General features: G+C 43.5%; 1 protein-coding gene across 1 annotated transcript in view; it reads left to right on the top strand.

Annotated features, from left to right (window-relative positions):
• sh3gl2a (SH3 domain containing GRB2 like 2a, endophilin A1) overlaps positions 1-20,018 on the top strand; it is a 67,466-nt gene that overhangs the window by 36,897 nt on the left and 10,551 nt on the right. The window contains exons 2-5 of the mRNA XM_084188556.1: positions 14,948-15,016; positions 16,657-16,729; positions 17,125-17,268; positions 17,888-18,021. Of these exons, the coding sequence (XP_084044682.1) occupies positions 14,948-15,016; positions 16,657-16,729; positions 17,125-17,268; positions 17,888-18,021 (420 nt within the window). The remainder of the gene's footprint in view (positions 1-14,947; positions 15,017-16,656; positions 16,730-17,124; positions 17,269-17,887; positions 18,022-20,018) is intronic.

Genomic DNA, 20,018 nt, shown 5'->3' with positions numbered 1-20,018 from the left:
TTTTATGTTGATGTGCTATTGTTTTTAATTGATTTTATTTTATTTGTATATTTAACCTATTCTTGACTCTGTGGTTCTTGCACTTGTTTGGGGAACAGGATTTCATTATTTTTATCTACATTTCTGCCTGAGAAATGACACCCTGATATAGTTCTGTGATCTGTGAAACAGTTCTGTTAATCACTGAGGCATTGTGTGTTTGTTTGTTCTTTGTCCTCAGAACTTTCAAATAACTTGAGGTGTTTTATGATTAATAGTTATGTTGTGCTTTTGGACACTGTCCTCAGGCTCCAGCTTTATGTTTATATGTTTTTATGTTGATGTGCTATTGTTTTTAATTGATTTTATTTTATTTGTATATTTAACCTATTCTTGACTCTGTGGTTCTTGCACTTGTTTGGAGAACAGGATTGCATTATTTTTATCTACATTTCTGCCTGAGAAATGACACCCTGATATAGTTCTGTGATCTGTGAAACAGTTCTGTTAATCACTGAGGCATTGTGTGTTTGTGTGTTCTTTTTCTTTAGAATTTTCAAATAAACTTGACGTGTTTTATGATTAATAGTGATGTTGTGCTTGTACTATTTTGGACACACTGTCCTCAGGCTCCAGCTTTATGTTGTATGTTGATCGTATTAAAACAAAGAAAACAATCTGAAGTTGTTGTTTTTAAGTTATATATACCATGATTTTTCCGGTCCGGCCCACTTGGGAATAGATTTTCCTCCATGTGGCCCTTGAGCTAAAATGAGTTTGACACCCCTGACATAGACATTCTCAGTCTGCGTACAGTCATCACTTACGCACATATGCACACTTTTGTACTCAGACACACACACACACACAGCGCCAGCTGGTGCTCTTCCCCTCCCGTGTCAATCCAGCGGCTCATGGATGGGGAGGAATGGGCTCGTATCTCTTCACCAAGTGCTCCGACTCATCCTCCCACTGTTACATAAGAGCCATGCAAAGGCTTACAAATCAGATTAGAGCAGCTAGGGGCCCTATACACAACAAACACACACACACAGGGGTTGGTGACGCAGCACAGCCTGCCAGGGCCTGGGGCCCGGACATGGGTTCGGACATGGGGGTTGTCCTCCTCTGTGTGGATGCTCCATTCAACATTATGTATGGAGTCTCTCTCACTCAGATCTATAGAAAGACTGATACTATACCCCTGTGCTGGAAGGCACTGCTTTACCGAGAGGTAAATATAGGTTTGTATTGGGATTAGGGATTTTGACTCTAAAGACTTGTTTTTGTAGACTGACTTAAATGGCACCCTATTCCCTATATAGTGCACTACTTTTGACCTGAACCATATGTTCCCTGGTCAAAAGTACTACACGATATATCGCATATGGTGCCATGTACGATGCAGCCTTAGATGATTATGTCCATTGGGTGGGATTGGAGGCTGTTGATGAGTGTTGATCGGTTGTCTGTGGTCTTGTCCACGTCACAGGCTGCCGCTGTATTGTCTCTGCTGCAATTGGCAGGCTTTGTTATCATGATTTTCCTGGAGCGAGAGCGTCTGTTGTCGAAACAAAGGAAAGACAATAGGAGTATAGATGTGTTTTTCCGCTGCATTGAAATTGCATTAATATCAGTCTAAATTTAGATGGAGCTCTTGTTTAAATTGTAATTGCTTGTCTCGTTCTCTCAATTCAGCATATGTCTGTGTTAATAGATTATTCTCTTGACTCCAGTCTAAGTGTGCATCCCAACTGACACCCTGTTCCCTTTTATAGTGCACTACTTTTGACCAGAGCCCATGGGGAATAGGGTGCCATTTGGGATGCAGCCTAAGTGAATGTACTTTGGTTTCTGCTGAGTCACTGTACAGTACGGTCCAGCAGAGAGGAGAGCTGCATTGTAGCGTGAGAAGAGAGCTACCTGCTCTCCCCACCAAAGTGTTGATGAGGACACACAGGCCCCCAACGACCTTGAGAGGGGGAAGGAGGGAGAGAGAGCGAGAAGGAGAGATAGAAGGAAGTGAGGGAGGAGGAGTAGGAGAGAGAGGGAGGAGGAGGGAGAGGGGAAGAGACAGTGGGGGAGAGAGGGACTGGGAGAGACAGAGGGAGGAGAAGGGAGAGAGAGAAATCTTTTCTGGGCATTGTTATGCAAGTGTTTTCCTAACCACAACATTTGGCAAAGTCACATACCCCTCTCTCAAACCGTCTCCCCACTCCACCCTCCGACTATGCCCTCCCTCTCAACCGTCTGGACAGAGAGCGAGAGACTGAGGGAGAGAGAGGGAGGAAGAAAGAGGGAAATATTTTGAAGCTTATGCTGCTCGACAGTGGAATGAGAGAGTAGTCGAAGGAAGGGAGGAATAACCTCCTCCTCCTACTCCATGATTACACATCGGGAGATCCCCAGCCTCCTGTATTCTCCCCCACAGAGGAAGGAGGGATGAAAAGGAGGGGTTCATTTGAGAGGAAGTGTCAGTTAGGTCTGTGTCCAGCCCAGCACCCAGCTGCTGGCGGGGACGCCTCCAGTCTGTTTTTAACCTCCTAATCTGGCCTGTTGGAGTTTTTAATCCCTGCCCACTGACGGACGTATTTAAAACAGGGGCCTCAATGTGCCCAGGCCGGATTAGAACCAGGGAGGAGAGGATCCACTGTGATGGAGGGAGAGAGGGAGGAGAGGAGAGATAGAGGAGAGGGAGGGAGTGTGGAGCAGCAGCAGTGGCCTTTCCACGTGTGGTTCACATGGGGCTCCATGTGACGCTGGCGGCCCCGATGCTACCTAACGCTAAAGCTAACGTTATATATCACAGTAACACCCACTAATGATGCGTAGCGTGTTATTTTGGAACACTGCTGAGAGGACAGAGGGGATGGATGGATGGCTAGGGGGAGATTGGGTCTGGGCTCCAGTGGGGGCTATCTTTGAGGATTGTCATTGATCCCTGTCACCCTGCCCAGAGATTTACACCAAGGGGGAGAGAGAGGGAGGGAGAGAGAGGAGAGGAGGTTATTTCAGGCAGAGCTGCTACCCAGAGTACGAGCCAAAGTAATTACACCACATATTCCAATTAGATTATTGAACACACACACAAACCATATCCTACATTCAGTGATATTGATATAACTACACATCTTCATACTGTCCATGTGGAATAGTGCATGTGTGCTTATATATATATATATATAAACGCAACAATTTCAACGATTTTACTGAGTTACAGTTCATATAAGGAAATCAGTCAATTGAAATGAATTCATTAGGCCCTAATCTATGGATTTCACATGACTGGGCAGGGGCACAGCCACGGGTGGGCCTGGGAGGGTATAGGCCCACCCACTGGGGAGCCAGGCCCAGCCAATCAGAATGAGTTCTTCACCACAAAAGGGCTTTAATACAGACAGAAATACTCCTCAGTTTCATCAGCTGTCCGGGTGGCTGGTCTCAGACGATCCCGCAGGTAAAGAAGCCAGATGTGGAGGTCCTGGGCTGGCATGGTTACACGTGGTATGAAAAAAAAAAATGTATGCACTCACTAACTGTAAGTCGCTCTGGATAAGAGCGTCTGCTAAATGACTAAAATGTAATGTAAATGAATGTATGTGGGTAGGTTAGTGTCTAATGGTTAAGGTTATAATTTGGAGTAGGGAATCTGATCCTAGATCTGTGGGTAGTGTTGGATTCTAGCTTGAAATATACTTATTAATGTAACCATACCAGAACTTAGTGATAACTTTACATGTATAAAAAATGTATATGTTAGGGGTCAAGGAAGGGTAAAGAGGAACTAGGTTTGTGGAAAGTTACTGAGTGAGAAAAGGGGAGCTGCAGAAAGTTCATATTCAAAAAATATTATTATAGAATATGAATGTTCCTAAGGAGGGAGGCAAAGCGCAACAATCTAGTTTCAGTTCTTGATAAAGCAAGCCAATGGCTGCGGAACCAGGAGGAAAGTGGAACTCAACTCGAGATAAGGTCAACAGTTGAAGAGAGAAGATACTGATGGAAGGGGGGCCACAGGGGCCCGCACAGAAGAACATCTGATTACCATCCTATCTCACACATAAACACACATTTCCACGCCCATGAGGGTCCTAGACTTAGACAGGGCCATCACAATTTTTTACATTTTAGTCATTTAGCAGACGCTCTTATCCAGAGTGAATACATTTATTTATTTATTTAATACTGGCCCCCCATGGGAATCAAACCCACAACCCTGGTGTTGCAAACGCCATGCTCTATCAACTGAGCTACATCCCTGCCGGCCATTCCCTCCCCTACCCTGGACAACGCTGGGCCAATTGTGCGCCGCCCATGAGTCTCCCGGTCGCGGCTGGCTGCGACAGAGCCTGGATTCGAACCTGGATCTCTAGTGGCACAGTTAGCACTGCGATGCAGTGCCTTAGACCACTGCGCCACTCAGGAGCGAATACCTGTAAGAGGAAGCTACTGTGTTTCTGCCTAACAACAGGAGGAGTGTCTATCTTAGACATGCAAGGAGATGACTCCGCCTAGTTGGAAGGTATAAAGATGTGTTTGTGTGACTTGTATGTTGTGTTTGCAGCAGAAGCACCCAGTGGGTTGAATAAACTTGGTTTTAGCTTTTTCTAGTCATCCGTGAGTTTTTACTCTGTTTATTCAGAACCTAACAGTTGGTTAGTGTCTAATGGTTAAAGTTAGAATTGGGAGTAGGGAATCTGATCCTAGATCTGTGGTTAAGGGTAGCTTCCACCACTTCTGTTGGATTGACTGGTAGTGTGAGAGCACACACCAAACATCTTCTTACTGTGAATGAGGATTTCTTCCAGGAGGACTCTCTTCACACCTATTGATGGACTTATAGGCAGGACACTGGGCCTGAAGGAAAGCCTTGAGCTTAACACTCTCACATCATGGTCAATGGTGACCAGGCCAGCAGCCTTTCTAGTAATCTGACTGACTGGATGTGTATTTATAGAAGAGGAAGTGGAAGTGCTGAAGCGCTTCAGAAGGGAGACAGTCTCAGTGGACACAGTATAATGAATGGCTGAGTGCTCTCTCTCTCTCTTATCTGATATGTTATTTAATTCACACAGTGGAAGAATGGAGCTTGATCCACTCGGAATGGGTTGACCGTTGTTTTGGTTTATATGGGTGTTAATAATAATAATAATATTACATGAAGGAAGGCTTTTAAAACAAAACAAAGGATCTTGTCAAACTACAAAATACTTTTGTCAAACGATTAAATGGGATTTTGTTGTTGGAATGTTGTTTCACCTTGAAAAGGAAGAGAGAGTGATGTGGGAAAAAAAGAAAGAGGGTGTTGATGCCTGAAGGAAAGGTCCCTCCCTCCCTCCCTCCCTCTGTCACCCATTGTAGCGGGTGACAGTTATAAAGGTCACAGGAGTTGGAGGGGGCACGTAATGTCACCACTCTGTGGGCTAATTACTATTGATTCCTCCTGTAGGCTGTTTTGAGTCTCTGAGGCTTTGAGTTTTTTGGGGGGCAAATTAGTCCCTCTAACCCAGGGGTGTCAAACTCATTTTAGCTCAGGGGCCACATGGAGGAAAATCTATTCCCAAGTGGGCCGGACCAGAAAAATCATGGTATATATAACTTAAAACCTTCAGATTGTTTTCTTTGTTTTAATACGATCAACATACAACATAAAGCTGGAGCCTGAGGACAGTGTGTCCAAAATAGTACAAGCACAACATCACTATTAATCATAAAACACGTCAAGGTTATTTGAAAATTCTAAAGAAAAAGAACACACAAACACACAATGCCTCACTGATTAACAGAACTGTTTCACAGATCACAGAACTATATCAGGGTGTCATTTCTCAGGCAGAAATGTAGATAAAAATAATGAAATCCTGTTCCCCAAACAAGTGCAAGAACCACAGAGTCAAGAATAGGTTAAATATACAAATAAAATAAAAACAATTAAAAACAATAGCACATCAACATAAAAACATATAAACATAAAGCTGGAGCCTGAGGACAGTGTCCAAAAGCACAACATCACTATTAATCATAAAACACCTCAAGTTATTTGAAAGTTCTGAGGACAAAGAACACACAAACACACAATGCCTCAGTGATTCACAGAAGTATATCACAGAACTATATCAGGGTGTCATTTCTCAGGCAGAAATGTAGATAAAAAATAATGAAATCCTGTTCCCCAAACAAGTGCAAGAACCACAGAGTCAAGAATAGGTTAAATATACAAATAAAATAAAATCAATTAAAAACAATAGCACATCAACATAAAAACATATAAACATAAATCTGAAAGCGTTGCTCAAACTCCCGTAACAGTCCCGTTATTTTATCTTTGAACCGCTTCATGTCTGCCACATGTTGGGTCGCGCACACATTTTTCAGACAGGGGAAGTGAGCTGCATCACCACCGGCAAGTTGCGTCTCCCACAATGACAGCTTCAACTTGAAAGAACGTATGCTGTCATAATACTGCGTGACAACTTTGTTGCGCCCTTGCAGCTGTTTGTTCAAGTTATTCAGGTGCTCTGTAACATCCACCATAAATGCAAGGTCCGGCATCCATTCTGCGGAATGAAATTCTAACACTGGTTTGCCCTTTTCTTCCATGAACTGTTCAATTTCTTCTCGTAAATCAAAGAAACGCCTCAGCACAGCACCTCGGCTTAACCATCTTACCTCAGTGTGGTATAGCAGGCCATAGATGTGGTCTTTCTCTCTGAGAAGGCTGTCAAACTGACGGTGATTCAGGCTTCTGGATCGGATGAAATTAACAGTTTGGATGACCACCTTCATGACGTTATCCATCTTTAATGACTTGCAACACAAAGCCTCCTGGTGCAAAATACAGTGAAAAGTCAAAAAATCACGTCCTCCATTTGCAGATTGCACTTTCTCTCTGAACTTTGTCACAACGCCTGCTTTTTTCCCGATCATTGAGGGCGCACCATCTGTAGCCAGGCTGACAGCGCGGGACCAGTCCACTCCGACCCTGTCCAGCGCGCCGACGAGTGCGGTAAAAATATCAGCTGCTGTCGTTGTATCTGTCATCGGCACCAACTCCACGAACTCCTCGGTGACGGTCAATGTGTCATCAACTCCGCGGATGAAAATGGCCAGTTGTGCAACATCTGTAATGTCCGTGCTTTCATCAATTGCAACCGAAAACGCAATAAATGACTTTACTTTTTGCTTCAACTGGCTGTCCAAATCCACTGAAAGATCGGAAATCCTGTCTGCAACTGTGTTTCTTGTCAGGCTGATATTTGCAAAAGCCTGCCGCTTTTCAGGGCACACAATCTCCGCTGCCTTCATCATGCATGTTTTTACAAATTCACCCTCACTAAATGGTTTTGAAGCCACTGCGATTTCATTAGCAATGAGGTAGCTAGCTTTCACTGCAGCGTCACTGATGTCTCGGCTGTGAGTAAACACAGACTGCTGTTTCTTCAGACCCGCCAACAGTTCATTCACCTTCTCTCATCTCCGCTGTCCTTGAAAGTTGTCATATTTGTCGACATGAAGACTCACATAGTGGCGACGAAGGTTATATTCTTTCAGCATAAATAGGATGACCATTTTTCTTGGAACACTCTGCACTCTGCGTCCACTTTTCTCTTATTTGACAGAGACATATTGGGGCAATGAGGGTGCCAAAGCACATAATGTTAAAAGTAGAAGCCGTAATAAATATCGCGGGCAAAACAAAGTAGCTCATTGGCTGCACGTGCTTGACCTACTTGCTCTGCCCCGGTATAAACAGTTTGCTTGCTTAACACAATTGCTATTGGAACAGCAGTTTATTTTATTGAAAAATTGCAGCGCATTTTTATACTTTACAAAATTATTATTATTTATTTTTTTATCATCTCGCGGGCCGGATTAAACCCGTTTGCGGGCCTGATCCGGCCCGCGGGCCTGACGTTTGACACCCCTGCTCTAACCTCTAGTGGACTAATGGTGCTTTTTGGTGCTGACAGTGAGGTAAATACTCTTTAATTGTTTACTCTTTAATACTCTTTAATTGTTTAGGTTATAAGCATTTTTTGTATACAACCATTGTTCATATAATTTTGTAGACCTTTATGTAACCATGGAAGTCACACTGAGATTACCATCTCTTTTTCAAGGTAAGAAAAACAGCAATTCATATGAACGAATCATAATAATAATAATAATTCATACTTAATTAATCATTCGTTCAACCATAATTTATTAACTACAAAGATCCCAAAGCACACAATGTACACTGAACAAAAATATAAACGCAACATTTAATGTGTTGATCCCAGAAATGTTTAATACGCACAAAAACATTTTTCTCAATTTTTTGGTGCACAAATTTGTTTACATAATAATAATAATAATAATAATATGCCATTTAGCAGACGCTTTTATCCAAAGCGATTACAGTCATGTGTGCATACACTTTTTACGTATTTTTTACATCCCTGTAAGTGAGCATTTCTCCTTTGCCAAGATAATCCATCCACCTGACAGGTGTGGCATATCAAGAAGCTGATTAAACAGCATGATCATTACACAGCTGCACCTTGTGCTGGGGACAATAAAAGGCCACTCTAAAATGTGCAGTTTTGTCACAAAACACAATGCCACAGATGTCTCAAGATCTGAGGGAGCGTGCAGTTGGCATGCTGACTGCAGGAAGGTCCACCAGAGCTGTTGCCAGAGAATTGAATGTTCATTTTTCTACCATAAGCCGCCTCCAATGTAGTTTTAGAGAATTTGGCAGTAGGTCCAACCGGCCTCACAACCACAGACCATGTGTAACCACCCCAGCCCAGGACCTCCACATCCGGCTTCTTCACCTGCGGGATCGTCTGAGACCAGCCACCCGGACAGCTGATGAAACTGTGGGTTTGCACAACCAAATAATTTCTGTCTCAGGGAAGCTCATCTTCGTGCTCGTCATCCTCATTAGGGTCTTGACCTGACTGCAGTTCGGTGTCGTAACCGACTTCAGTGGGCAAATGCTCACCTTCGATGGCCACTGGCACACTGGAGAAGTGTGTACTTCACGGATGAATCCCGGTTTCAACTGTACCGGGCAGATGGCGTCGTGTGGGCGAGCGGTTTGCTGATGCCAACATTGGGAACAGAGTGCCCCATGGTTGCGGTGGGGTTATGGTATGGGCAGACATAAGCTACGGACCATGAATAGAATTGCATTTTATCGATGGCAATTTGAATGCACAGAGATACCGTGACGAGATCAAGAGGCCCATTGTTGTGTCATTCATCTGCCACCATCACCTCATGTTTCAGCATGATGATGCATGGCCCCATGTCGCAAGGATCTGTACACAATTCCTGGAAGCTGAAAATGTCCCAGTTCTTCCATGGCCTGCATACTCACAAGACATGTCACCCATTGAGCATGTTTGGGATGCTCTGGATCGACGTGTACGACAGCGTGTTCCAGTTCCCGCCAATATCCAGCAACTTTGCAAAGCTGTTGAAGAGAAGTGGGACTACATTCCACAAGCCACAATCAACAGCCTGATCAATTCTATGCGAAGAAGATGTGTCATGCTGCATAAGGCAAATGGTGGTCACACCAGATACTGACTGGTTTTCTGATCTACGCTCCTACCTTTTTTAAAAGTATCTGTGACCAGCAGATGCATATCTGTGTCCCAGTCATGTGAAATCCATAGATTAGGGCCTAATGATAATTTACTTCAATTGACTGATTTCCTTATATGAACTGTAACTCAGTAAAATATTTGAAATTGTTGCGTTTTATGTTTTTGTTCGGTGTAGCTTCAACTAAAAATCCCTGCTAGAAAAATAACCTCCCTGCCTTTCATCACCCGAGCGCACAATCAAATGAAATGGAATGTTGAGGAGAAAGTGGTATGATTTATTTGTGAAGGGAGATATATTGATATGGGTTTGTCCCTGAGCTTTCAGTGATTACGTTACTGTGTGGGCTCACTCATGTGTTACAGTACAGTGCAGCCGTCCAAGTTCTACAGCAGTGAGGGACTATGGGAACAATACTATAAATCCTCAACAGCATAGTAGCTACCCAGTACCATATTCATCAACTGCAATTTGGAATAAAACCCATTTAAATACTGCAGGTGAATCAGTCAAGTGAAGGAAAATTCTCCATCTGCAGCTGATGTTAAAGAATTGGACCGGTGTAAATAAATTCCCAGCAGCACTCATTCTCAAGTGGATTCCACCGAGCCTGTGTTGTCAGATCAATACAGGTGAGGGAGAGGAAGCCTATTTAGACTACTGAGATGCACCCCTAGGGGCTGGTTTCCCGGACACACATTAAGCCTAGTCCTAGACTAAAAATCATGTTCAATGGAAACTCTCAATTGAAATATTGTACCTTTTTAGTCTAGGACTAGGCTTAATCGGTGTCTGAGAATCTGGACGCTAATCTAATTTAGCATCGGATGGCACTGCCCTGGTCAGAAGGTATACAAGGTCATGCCAGTCTAGCTCACCTCTTGGAAACCAGCATTCTAAAAAAAAAACATATAGTCCAATGTCACCCTGGTTTCCCACTTGTTCTAACTCTCTCTATACATGAAGACAAGGTGACTTTGGGAAGCATAAGCACAGGTTGGTGTCACTAGCTGGCACAGCCACAAAATCATACAATCTGATATTAAACCTAATTCTAACCTTAACACACTGCTAACCCTAAATTTAGGGTTTTTTCAAAAACGATTTTTTTGTTTTAAGAAATGTTTACAATATAGCCAATTTTTACATTGCAACTGGCCTATCTAAGGGGAAATCACTCAGTTCTGCCTCCAGGACAAGACTCATGACAGTAAACGTCAACCTACAGCATAAGCGTGAAATGAACACGAGAGCCAATGACTTAATGCTGTCAGTTATGCGAATAGTGGCCTTGAAGCAGTTAGGTGGAGATGCAAGCAGTGACGTCACTAGTGACTGCAGTGTTGTGGATAGGATTTCACACAGTGAGCACACAGAATAGGCACAAGTATACAGAATTGACTCACGGGACCCCAGGGCATAACAGCATGACAGAGAATAGCTTTCACAGAAATCTCTGTGCATTGTTGTTCTCAACGGAGCACAAGACGCACAATATTCATAATAGTCACCTGGTGGGTGAATCCTAGCAATGCCTGACTAAGTGAAAGAGGAAGTTAGGATTCACCTCGATATTTACAGAAACTCTGCCAAGTCAAGTATGGTTGGTTCAATGGAGGACACCCCGGCTCAAACGTCACCTGATAAATCCTCCCCCTTTGTGTTACATCATCACTGTGGGTCAAACAGTTGGATGTAACAGTCCCATTACACGGAGCGCTGATTTTCTTTCCTGGAAAACAATCCCTTTAAGACCAAGCACAGCTCTGGGGGTAGTAGCTCCCCAGATTATCTACAGGGGTCAAATAGGGTCATCTGCGTCAACAAGCTCCACTTCATTCCATTTGTTGGTGTTCTTACTGTATGTCCCTCACCCCAACATGCCCTCTCCTTTCCTCTAATTCTCTGATCCTCTATTCCTCTATTTTCCCTGTTCTCCATCTCTGGATCTCTTTTCGTACTGCTAACACTACCTATTTTTGTTTTGTTTGTTTCTCTCCTATCTCTCTAATTATCCCGTCTCTCAATTCAATTTCAATTTAAGGGCTTTATTGGCATGGGAAACGTATGTTAACATTGCCAAAGCAAGTGAAGTAGATAGTAAACAAATGTGAAATAACCAATAAATATTAACAGTAAACATTACACTCAGAAGTTCCAAAAGAATAAAGACATTTCAAATGTCATATTATGTATATATACAGTGTTTTCTCTCTCGCGCGCTCTCTCTCCCTTTTTCTCTCTCTCCATCTCTCTCCATCTCTCTCTTTCACCCCCCCCCCTCTCTTTAAATCACTCTCTCTGCTCTCAGGGTCACTCCAGCCGTCCCCTATCCTCTCCAAGTGCTATTTTGGGTCAGGGCCACATGCACACCATCCTCCATTTTGGCTCTGTCCTAGAGCAGATACTCAATTCTACAGTGTAGATCAGGAAACTGCTGTAGTGAAGGGGACACAAGCAGACAGTATACACAGTTTCTCCAGCTCACTGACATAGAAACATTCCACTCATCCTCATTCATGTCTCTGTATCTCCTTAGAGAATCAATGTGTAGAGAGAGTTAGAACAATTGGTTCTGCTTGATTTAGTCGCTTTTTATCTAATTAGGTTCTAACGGTCAGACTTCCTGCTTTGCCAGGCAGAACCCCTATTGTGCCAGTCACTGTTAGCTAAAGCTATGCTCCATTTCCTGTGTCTCCTCTCCCCTGGATCTTATTAATAAACACTAAATGATACACACACCATCGTCATATGCCTATCTCTATTAAGCGTCTGTCAATGTGCGCTCCCAATGTGTGCTTAATTTATATTTCACACGTCTCAACGTGATGTTTCTATCGAGAAAAATATTTGATTATCTTCCTGTGTGTGTGTATGTGTGCGCGTGCGCCCCCAGCCCCCAGCTGGGGAAGCGATGAAGGCTGAAATGTGCAGGCTGGGGGATTATTGGGTAGTCACAGCACTGAGCTGGCAGACAATCCATACACAGACACCATATCTATACAGCAGATGATGTAGATAAGGAGGAATGTATTAAGATATAGAGTTACTTCACCTATTTATAGTCCTGTGGAGAAATGCAAGTGGCATCTCTCTCTCTCTCTCACACTTCTCTCTCTCTCTCTCTCTCTCTCTCTCTCTCTCTCTCTCTCTCTCTCTCTCTCTCTCTCTCTCTCTCTCTCTCTCTCTCTCTCTCTCTCTCTCTCTCTCTCTCTCTCTCTCTCTCTCTCTCTCTCTCTCTCTCTCTCTCTGTCAAAAACAACTTTTCTATCTGAAAAGCCCTAAACTTGTTGTGACCATGATTGAATTGGTGATGTTCTGTAAATCTTGTTGTAGGATTGTCGTAGTAATGAAACATGAGATTGGTACATTATGTCTGTCTAGCCTTGAACGCACGCACGCACACACATACACACACACACACACACACAAAACCTCTATGCCCTGTTATGGAGGGCTTAATGTTCTGATGCCCTCCCTGTCTGTACCCTGCTCTAAGCCTCCGTGATGTGACACTGCAGCATATTATCACATATCATTGACCTCCATTTTAGGACTCACATCGTCACAAGGCTGGCATCACTGTCAGCATCACTGTCAGCATCACTGTCCTCTATCCAGAGGGGATGATGACACAACCGCACTGCGAAAGAGTCAGAGGCGCTCTCTCACTAGCTCTCTCTCTCTCTCTCTCTCTCTCTCTCCCTCCCTCCCTCTCTCTCCTGGGTTTGGCCTTTGATCATCATGGATATGTGTCTGGTATTCCAGGAAGTAGCAGCAGGAGAGGGAGAGAGAGAGAGAAGGCGATGGGGGAGAGTTTTGGGAGCAGGAGACACATAGCCAACGAGCCGAACCAGGCAGGTGCCTGTCTCCATGGCAACAACCGGCAACCGTCTCATGGAGGATTTAAAGAATTCTGAGTGATGTTATGTAGAAACTGATGACAGGAGAAGGTCTTTGCTTACTTACTCCGTCTCTTTATGTGTGCTCTGCAGAGCAGGATGAATTTAGGGTTGTTTTAACCACCTCATCATGAGTAGAATAAAAAAAGGATTTATTTAAAAGGATTTTTAGAGCCCTTGTGCCTACAATGAATTAGTCCCTTACGTAATACGTAAAAGTCATATCACCATATCTCTCTAGTAATCTTTCTATCTTGTTAGTAATTTCCCATCTTGTATGATACAGTCTCATAGGAGCACTGCAAATTCCCATTCTCCTAAACAACCTTGCTCACAGGAATTCATCCTTCAGTCACGACTACGGAAAGAATGCATTAATACCAACACTGTCATCTCTACCAGAAATCCCCAAAGTTTGTATTTTTGTGAGAGAAAAAACATCCCTTCACAGTCTGAATACCAATGTTGTTATTTCTTTGAAAAAAACACTTTGACTCAAGTCAAGGCTTTGGCAGTTTCTGCTCTATTCTGACGTCTCCTTAATTCCCTCTCATCTCTCATCCTGCCCTCTGTGAGCGACTCGTCTGGCCTGGATGTGTCAGATTGTAGGCCTCCTGGGCACCAAGTTACGTCAAAGGCTGTAGCTGTGGTGACTGAGTTTATATCACAAAGCCTTGAATAAGACAGCTCCTCTAACGAGATGGCCTTTTTGGTGTGTCTGTGTGTACGTGTGTGTACGTGTGTACGTGTGTGTGTGTGTGTGTGTGTGTGTGTGTGTGTGTGTGTGTGTGTGTGTGTACGTGTGTGTGTGTGTGTGTAACTGTAAACTGACAAGGTTGATCTGATATGTCTCTCTTTGTGGTGTCATCTTAATTAGAATATGAACAGGGGTCACGACCTTAGTGTTAGTGTACACTGATGACAGAGCAGACATGAGACAGTAACAACATGCAAGACACTGGCTCATATAGACGCAACACAAAACAACAGGAGAGAAATAACATGAGGGAAAATAACTAGCTAGGAGAGAGATTTCTGTTAAAATAGTTCAATGTCTGGAATTTATTCACTGCATGTTTTGAGTGGCTGGCTGATGACAAATGTAGCTGAAATTGAAACAAATATACTTTTGTCCAGCACTTGAATAAAAAGGCTTGAATAATAATTCAATTTGTTGTGAATTGAATTGTACACCCTGGGGATTTTTCCATTTCAGTGTCCAACGTGGAAGCTATATTGAATGAAATAAAATGAATTTGCCATATATTCTGGTTTTGGTATCTTTTAAATTGTATTATGCCTTTGTTACGTTCAACTATCGTTTTTCTTGAGGTGCAAAATCTTTTAAATGTTATGGACCTGTTTGTGTGTCTTCTTGCAGAGGGTGAGTAAATGTTATGGACCTGTTTGTGTGTCTTCTTGCAGAGGGTGAGTAAATGTTATGGACCTGTTTTTGTGTCTTCTTGCAGAGGGTGAGTGAGAAGGTTGGGGGAGCAGAAGGGACTAAACATGATGATGACTTCACTGAAATGGAAAAGGCAAGAATCCTCTCTTTCTCTTTCTGTCTCTCTAAGAATCCTCTCTTTCTCTTTCTGTCTCTGTAAGAATCCTCTCTTTCTCTTTCTGTCTCTGTAAGAATCCTCTCTTTCTCTTTCTGTCTCTGTAAGAATCCTCTCTTTCTCTTTCTGTCTCTGTAAGAATCCTCTCTTTCTCTTTCTGTCTCTCTAAGAATCCTCTCTTTCTCTTTCTGTCTCTCTAAGAATCCTCTCTTTCTCTTTCTGTCTCTCTAAGGATCCTCTCTTTCTCTTTCTGTCTCTCTAAGAATCCTCTCTTTCTCTTTCTGTCTCTCTAAGAATCCTCTCTTTCTCTTTCTGTCTCTCTAAGAATCCTCTCTTTCTCTTTCTGTCTCTCTAAGAATCCTCTCTTTCTTCTTCAATATTACAAACAATGTTGTGATGAATGAGCCCATTCTCCCAAGCCTTGTTCAGTTGTGTTAGAAACTATATCCTCACCGCTCCATTCTCTATTCACTCCAAGGGGTTATCCCCCTAGTCCTATTGTATGACATTGTGCTGTGCATTTTCTATAATAGAGAGAAGTGTTTCTCAATTTAAATGCCTTAGAAAAATTCCTAAGAAATTTATTCTAGAAAGAGGGGAATTTAAGTGTGCGTTGAGACCATGTCATAGCCATCCATCCATAATTCTGTAGTGTAGGGTCTTATTCTAGACAGCTGGGGAGGCTGAGTAGTGTATAGCAGAGTCATCTATTTAAATATATGGCTCTGGTGTATAGGACTGTGACGTCTGTGTTGAAGAAGGCAGAGAGCTGGCATATCTGACCAGCATCAAGTGGGAATACAAAAGCAATCTTCACCAGCTGTCAGCTTTGCATGGTGTCTCTCCCTCCACCACCACACTACAGAGTAAAACCCCTCCATGTTCTATCCAGGCATGTTGTCTCTCCCTCCACCACCACACTACAGAGTAAATCCCCTCCATGTTCTATCCAGGCATGTTGTCTCTCCCTCCACCACCACACTACAGAGTAAAGCCCCTCCATGTTCTATCCAGGCATGTTGTCTCTCCCTCCACCACCACACTACAGAGTAAAGCCCCTCCATGTTCTATCCAGGCATGGTGTCTCTCCCTCCACCACCACACTACAGAGTAAATCCACTCCATGTTCTATCCAGGCATGTTGTCTCTCCCTCCACCACCACACTACAGAGTAAATCCCCTCCATGTTCTATCCAGGCATGGTGTCTCTCCCTCCACCACCACACTACAGAGTAAAGCCCCTCCATGTTCTATCCAGGCATGTTGTCTCTCCCTCCACCACCACACTACAGAGTAAAGCCCCTCCATGTTCTATCCAGGCATGTTGTCTCTCCCTCCACCACCACACTACAGAGTAAATCCCCTCCATGTTCTATCCAGGCATGGTGTCTCTCCCTCCACCACCACACTACAGAGTAAAGCCCCTCCATGTTCTATCCAGGCATGTTGTACAACATGACAGCCTCAAAGGAACCAATGCCCTCCTCCTCCTCCAGTGTTTTCTCTCATTCTCTCCATCTTTTCTCCTTCTTCTTCTCTCTTCCTCCCCTACACCCCCCTCTCTCTCTCTCCCTCCCTCCCTCTCCTCCTCTCTATCCATCTATCTGTGTGGGTTATAGAAGGTGGACACCACCAGCAGGGCGGTGTTGGACATTATGACCAAGACCACTGAGTATCTACAGCCCAACCCAGGTGAGAGACACTTACCATGTCTGGTCTCAGATGGCACCCTATCCCCTATGTAGTGCACTACTTTTGACCAGAGCCCTATGGAACCTGGTCAAAGTAGGGCACTATATAGGGAATAGGGTGCCATTTGGGACACAGACACATCATTTCCTATGGACCAACATCCACCCAACCAAAACATTACATTAGAATACATTTTACTCAATCACACAGTGTTTTGGTCAACCCTTTTTATAGATTTTTATTTAATTTAATCAATTATACACATGACAATACATCATAATCAAGCGCATTTAAAAAAAAAATAACTTGTACGGCAAGTTTGATTGATTAATTGATTGGGTGATTGAGTGATTGATTTATTGATTCATTCATTCATTCATTGTTTGCGTGTACAGCCTCCAGAGCCAAGATGACCATGATCAACTCCATGTCTAAGATACGTGGCCAGGAAAAGGGTCTGGGCTATATCCAGACAGAGACCATCCTGGGAGAGTCCATGCAGAAGTTTGGCAGGGAGCTCGGGGAAGAGTCCAACTTTGGTAAGTCACAATGGCTGTGTCAGAATACCCGTACTTGCGTTCTAAATAGGAGGCTTATGGGTATGCCGAAATATAACGTTTTATTGCATGTGAAATTTCGAAAATGTTGTATGGTTTAAATGCCAGGATTTTATACTCTTTTAGTCTTTTCATCTAGTAGAATTCGCTGCACACTATTGAAGAGAATCATCTTTTCACCCGTGTGTTTGACAACAGCTCATAATCAGAATAGGGGACTCGCTCTACAAAAATGAACGAATGGCAGCGAACAAGATCGAATGCGCATTAGATAACTCCTCAGTATGGATGAGTAGTATGTTGATATTTGTTGCTTACTACATACCTTTTTACTAAACAGTACATTCTAAATAGTAGTAGTACTATTAGCACCCAGTATGTAGTTTTAGTAAGTAGTAGGCAAGACAGATTTCGATCACAGCCATTGTCTATTTATAATGGTGCTGGTCGCTAGCCTGCCCCCAGATTTTTTTGTGCTGTCTTGCCAGCTCTTATGACCAAACAGACATTGGACCGGGCTAGCTTAGCACTCATACACAACATTGACGATGTTGTTATATTAGGAGTTCATGTTGTTATATTATGCCCCTGTCTGTTCCAGGCCTGGCTCTGATCGATGCTGGGGAGTCCATGCGTGAGCTGGGGGAGGTGAAGGACGCTCTAGACATGGAGGTCAAGCAGAACTTCCTGGACCCGCTGCAGACCCTCCACGACAAAGACCTCAAGGAGATTGCGGTAAGACCGGATTTATTCATTTTATTTTATATTTTATGTAGCATTGAGACCTAGACAGGGGTGAAAGTAAGGCGGTCCGGTACGCCTTACCGGCAAAATAAATAGTGGGGGTACGGTTTACCGGTAAAATGTGAGCCTATCACAATTAATACAACATGCCCAAAAAACTATAGGCTATTACACAATGATTTAACATTAATCCATGTCAGCCACATGAAACATTAGTGAAATGACTGGAAACCAGGTGGTATATGCTCCAAATTGCGTTGTGGTTTGAGGAGAACATTTACATTTTGTCAAGGCGGAGATGAGTGGCCGAGGCGAGTGTGGACAACAGTAGATGCATCAATTCAGGCTACAAGTGTAGGCCTAATGACAATCGCAGAATGTAATTACAATACATGTAGGTGTTCTGTAGCAGATGTCTCGTTCCATTCATCAAATTGTGGATGCATGTGCACTGTTGGGGTTTGGATGCTGGAATTATTTTCTGAGTGGACGAATGTGCGCGGGGAGCGCCTTTGTTAAGTGGTTGTTTGACAGTCAGATGAAAACATCATGATTGGTTGTGTTTATGCCACAATTAAAAGGCATATAGTGAGGGAAAAAAGTATTTGATCCCCTGCTGATTTTGTACGTTTGCCCACTGACAAAGAAATGATCAGTCTATAATTTTAATGGTAGGTTTATTTGAACAGTGAGAGACAGAATAACAACAAAAAAATCCAGAAAAATGCATGTCAAAAATGTTATAAATTGATTTGCATTTTAATGAGGGAAATAAGTATTTGACCCCGTCTCAATCAGAAAGATTTCTGGCTCCCAGGTGTCTTTTATACAGGTAACGAGCTGAGATTAGGAGCACACACTTAAAGGGAGTGCTCCTAATCTCAGCTTGTTACCTGTATAAAAGACACCTGTCCACAGAAGCAATCAATCAATCAGATTCCAAACTCTCCACCATGGCCAAGACCAAAAAGCTCTCCAAGGATGTCAGGGACAAGATTGTAGACCTACACAAGGCTGGAATGGGCTACAAGACCATCGCCAAGCAGCTTGGTGAGAAGGTGACAACAGTTGGTGCGATTATTCGCAAATGGAAGAAACACAAAAGAACTGTCAATCTCCCTCGGCCTGGGGCTCCATGCAAGATCTCACCTCGTGGAGTTGCAATGATCATGAGAACGGTGAGGAATCAGCCCAGAATTACACAGGAGGATTTTGTCAATGATCTCAAGGTAGCTGGGACCATAGTCACCAAGAAAACAATTGGTAACACACTACGCCGTGAAGGACTGAAATCCTGCAGCGCCCGCAAGGTCCCCCTGCTCAAGAAAGCACATATACAGGGCCGTCTGAAGTTTGCCAATGAACATCTGAATGATTCAGAGGAGAACTGGGTGAAAGTGGTGTGGTCAGATGAGACCAAAATGGAGCTCTTTGGCATCAACTCAACTCGCCGTGTTTGGAGGAGGAGGAATGCTGCCTATGACCCCAAGAACACCATCCCCACCGTCAAATATGGAGGTGGAAACATTATGCTTTGGGGGTGTTTTTCTGCTAAGGGGACAGGACAACTTCACCGCATCAATGGGACGATGGACGGGGCCATGTACCGTCAAATCTTGGGTGAGAACCTCCTTCCCTCAGCCAGGGCATTGAAAATGGGTCGTGGATGGGCATTCCAGCATGACAATGACCCAAAACACACGGCCAAGGCAACAAAGGAGTGGCTCAAGAAGAAGCACATTAAGGTCCTGGAGTGGCCTAGCCAGTCTCCAGACCTTAATCCCATAGAAAATCTGTAGAGGCAGCTGAAGGTTCGAGTTGCCAAACGTCAGCCTTGAAACCTTAATGACTTGGAGAAAATCTGCAAAGAGGAGTGGAACAAAATCCCTCCTGAGATGTGTGCAAACCTGGTGGCCAACTACAAGAAACGTCTGACCTCTGTGATTGCCAACAAGGGTTTTGCCACCAAGTACTAAGTCATGTTTTGC

Source organism: Coregonus lavaretus, assembly GCF_964263955.1.
Source record: "Coregonus lavaretus genome assembly, contig: SUPER_35_unloc_1, whole genome shotgun sequence".
Classification (NCBI taxonomy): domain Eukaryota; kingdom Metazoa; phylum Chordata; class Actinopteri; order Salmoniformes; family Salmonidae; genus Coregonus; species Coregonus lavaretus.
This window is presented reverse-complemented; position numbering and strand designations above follow the sequence as displayed.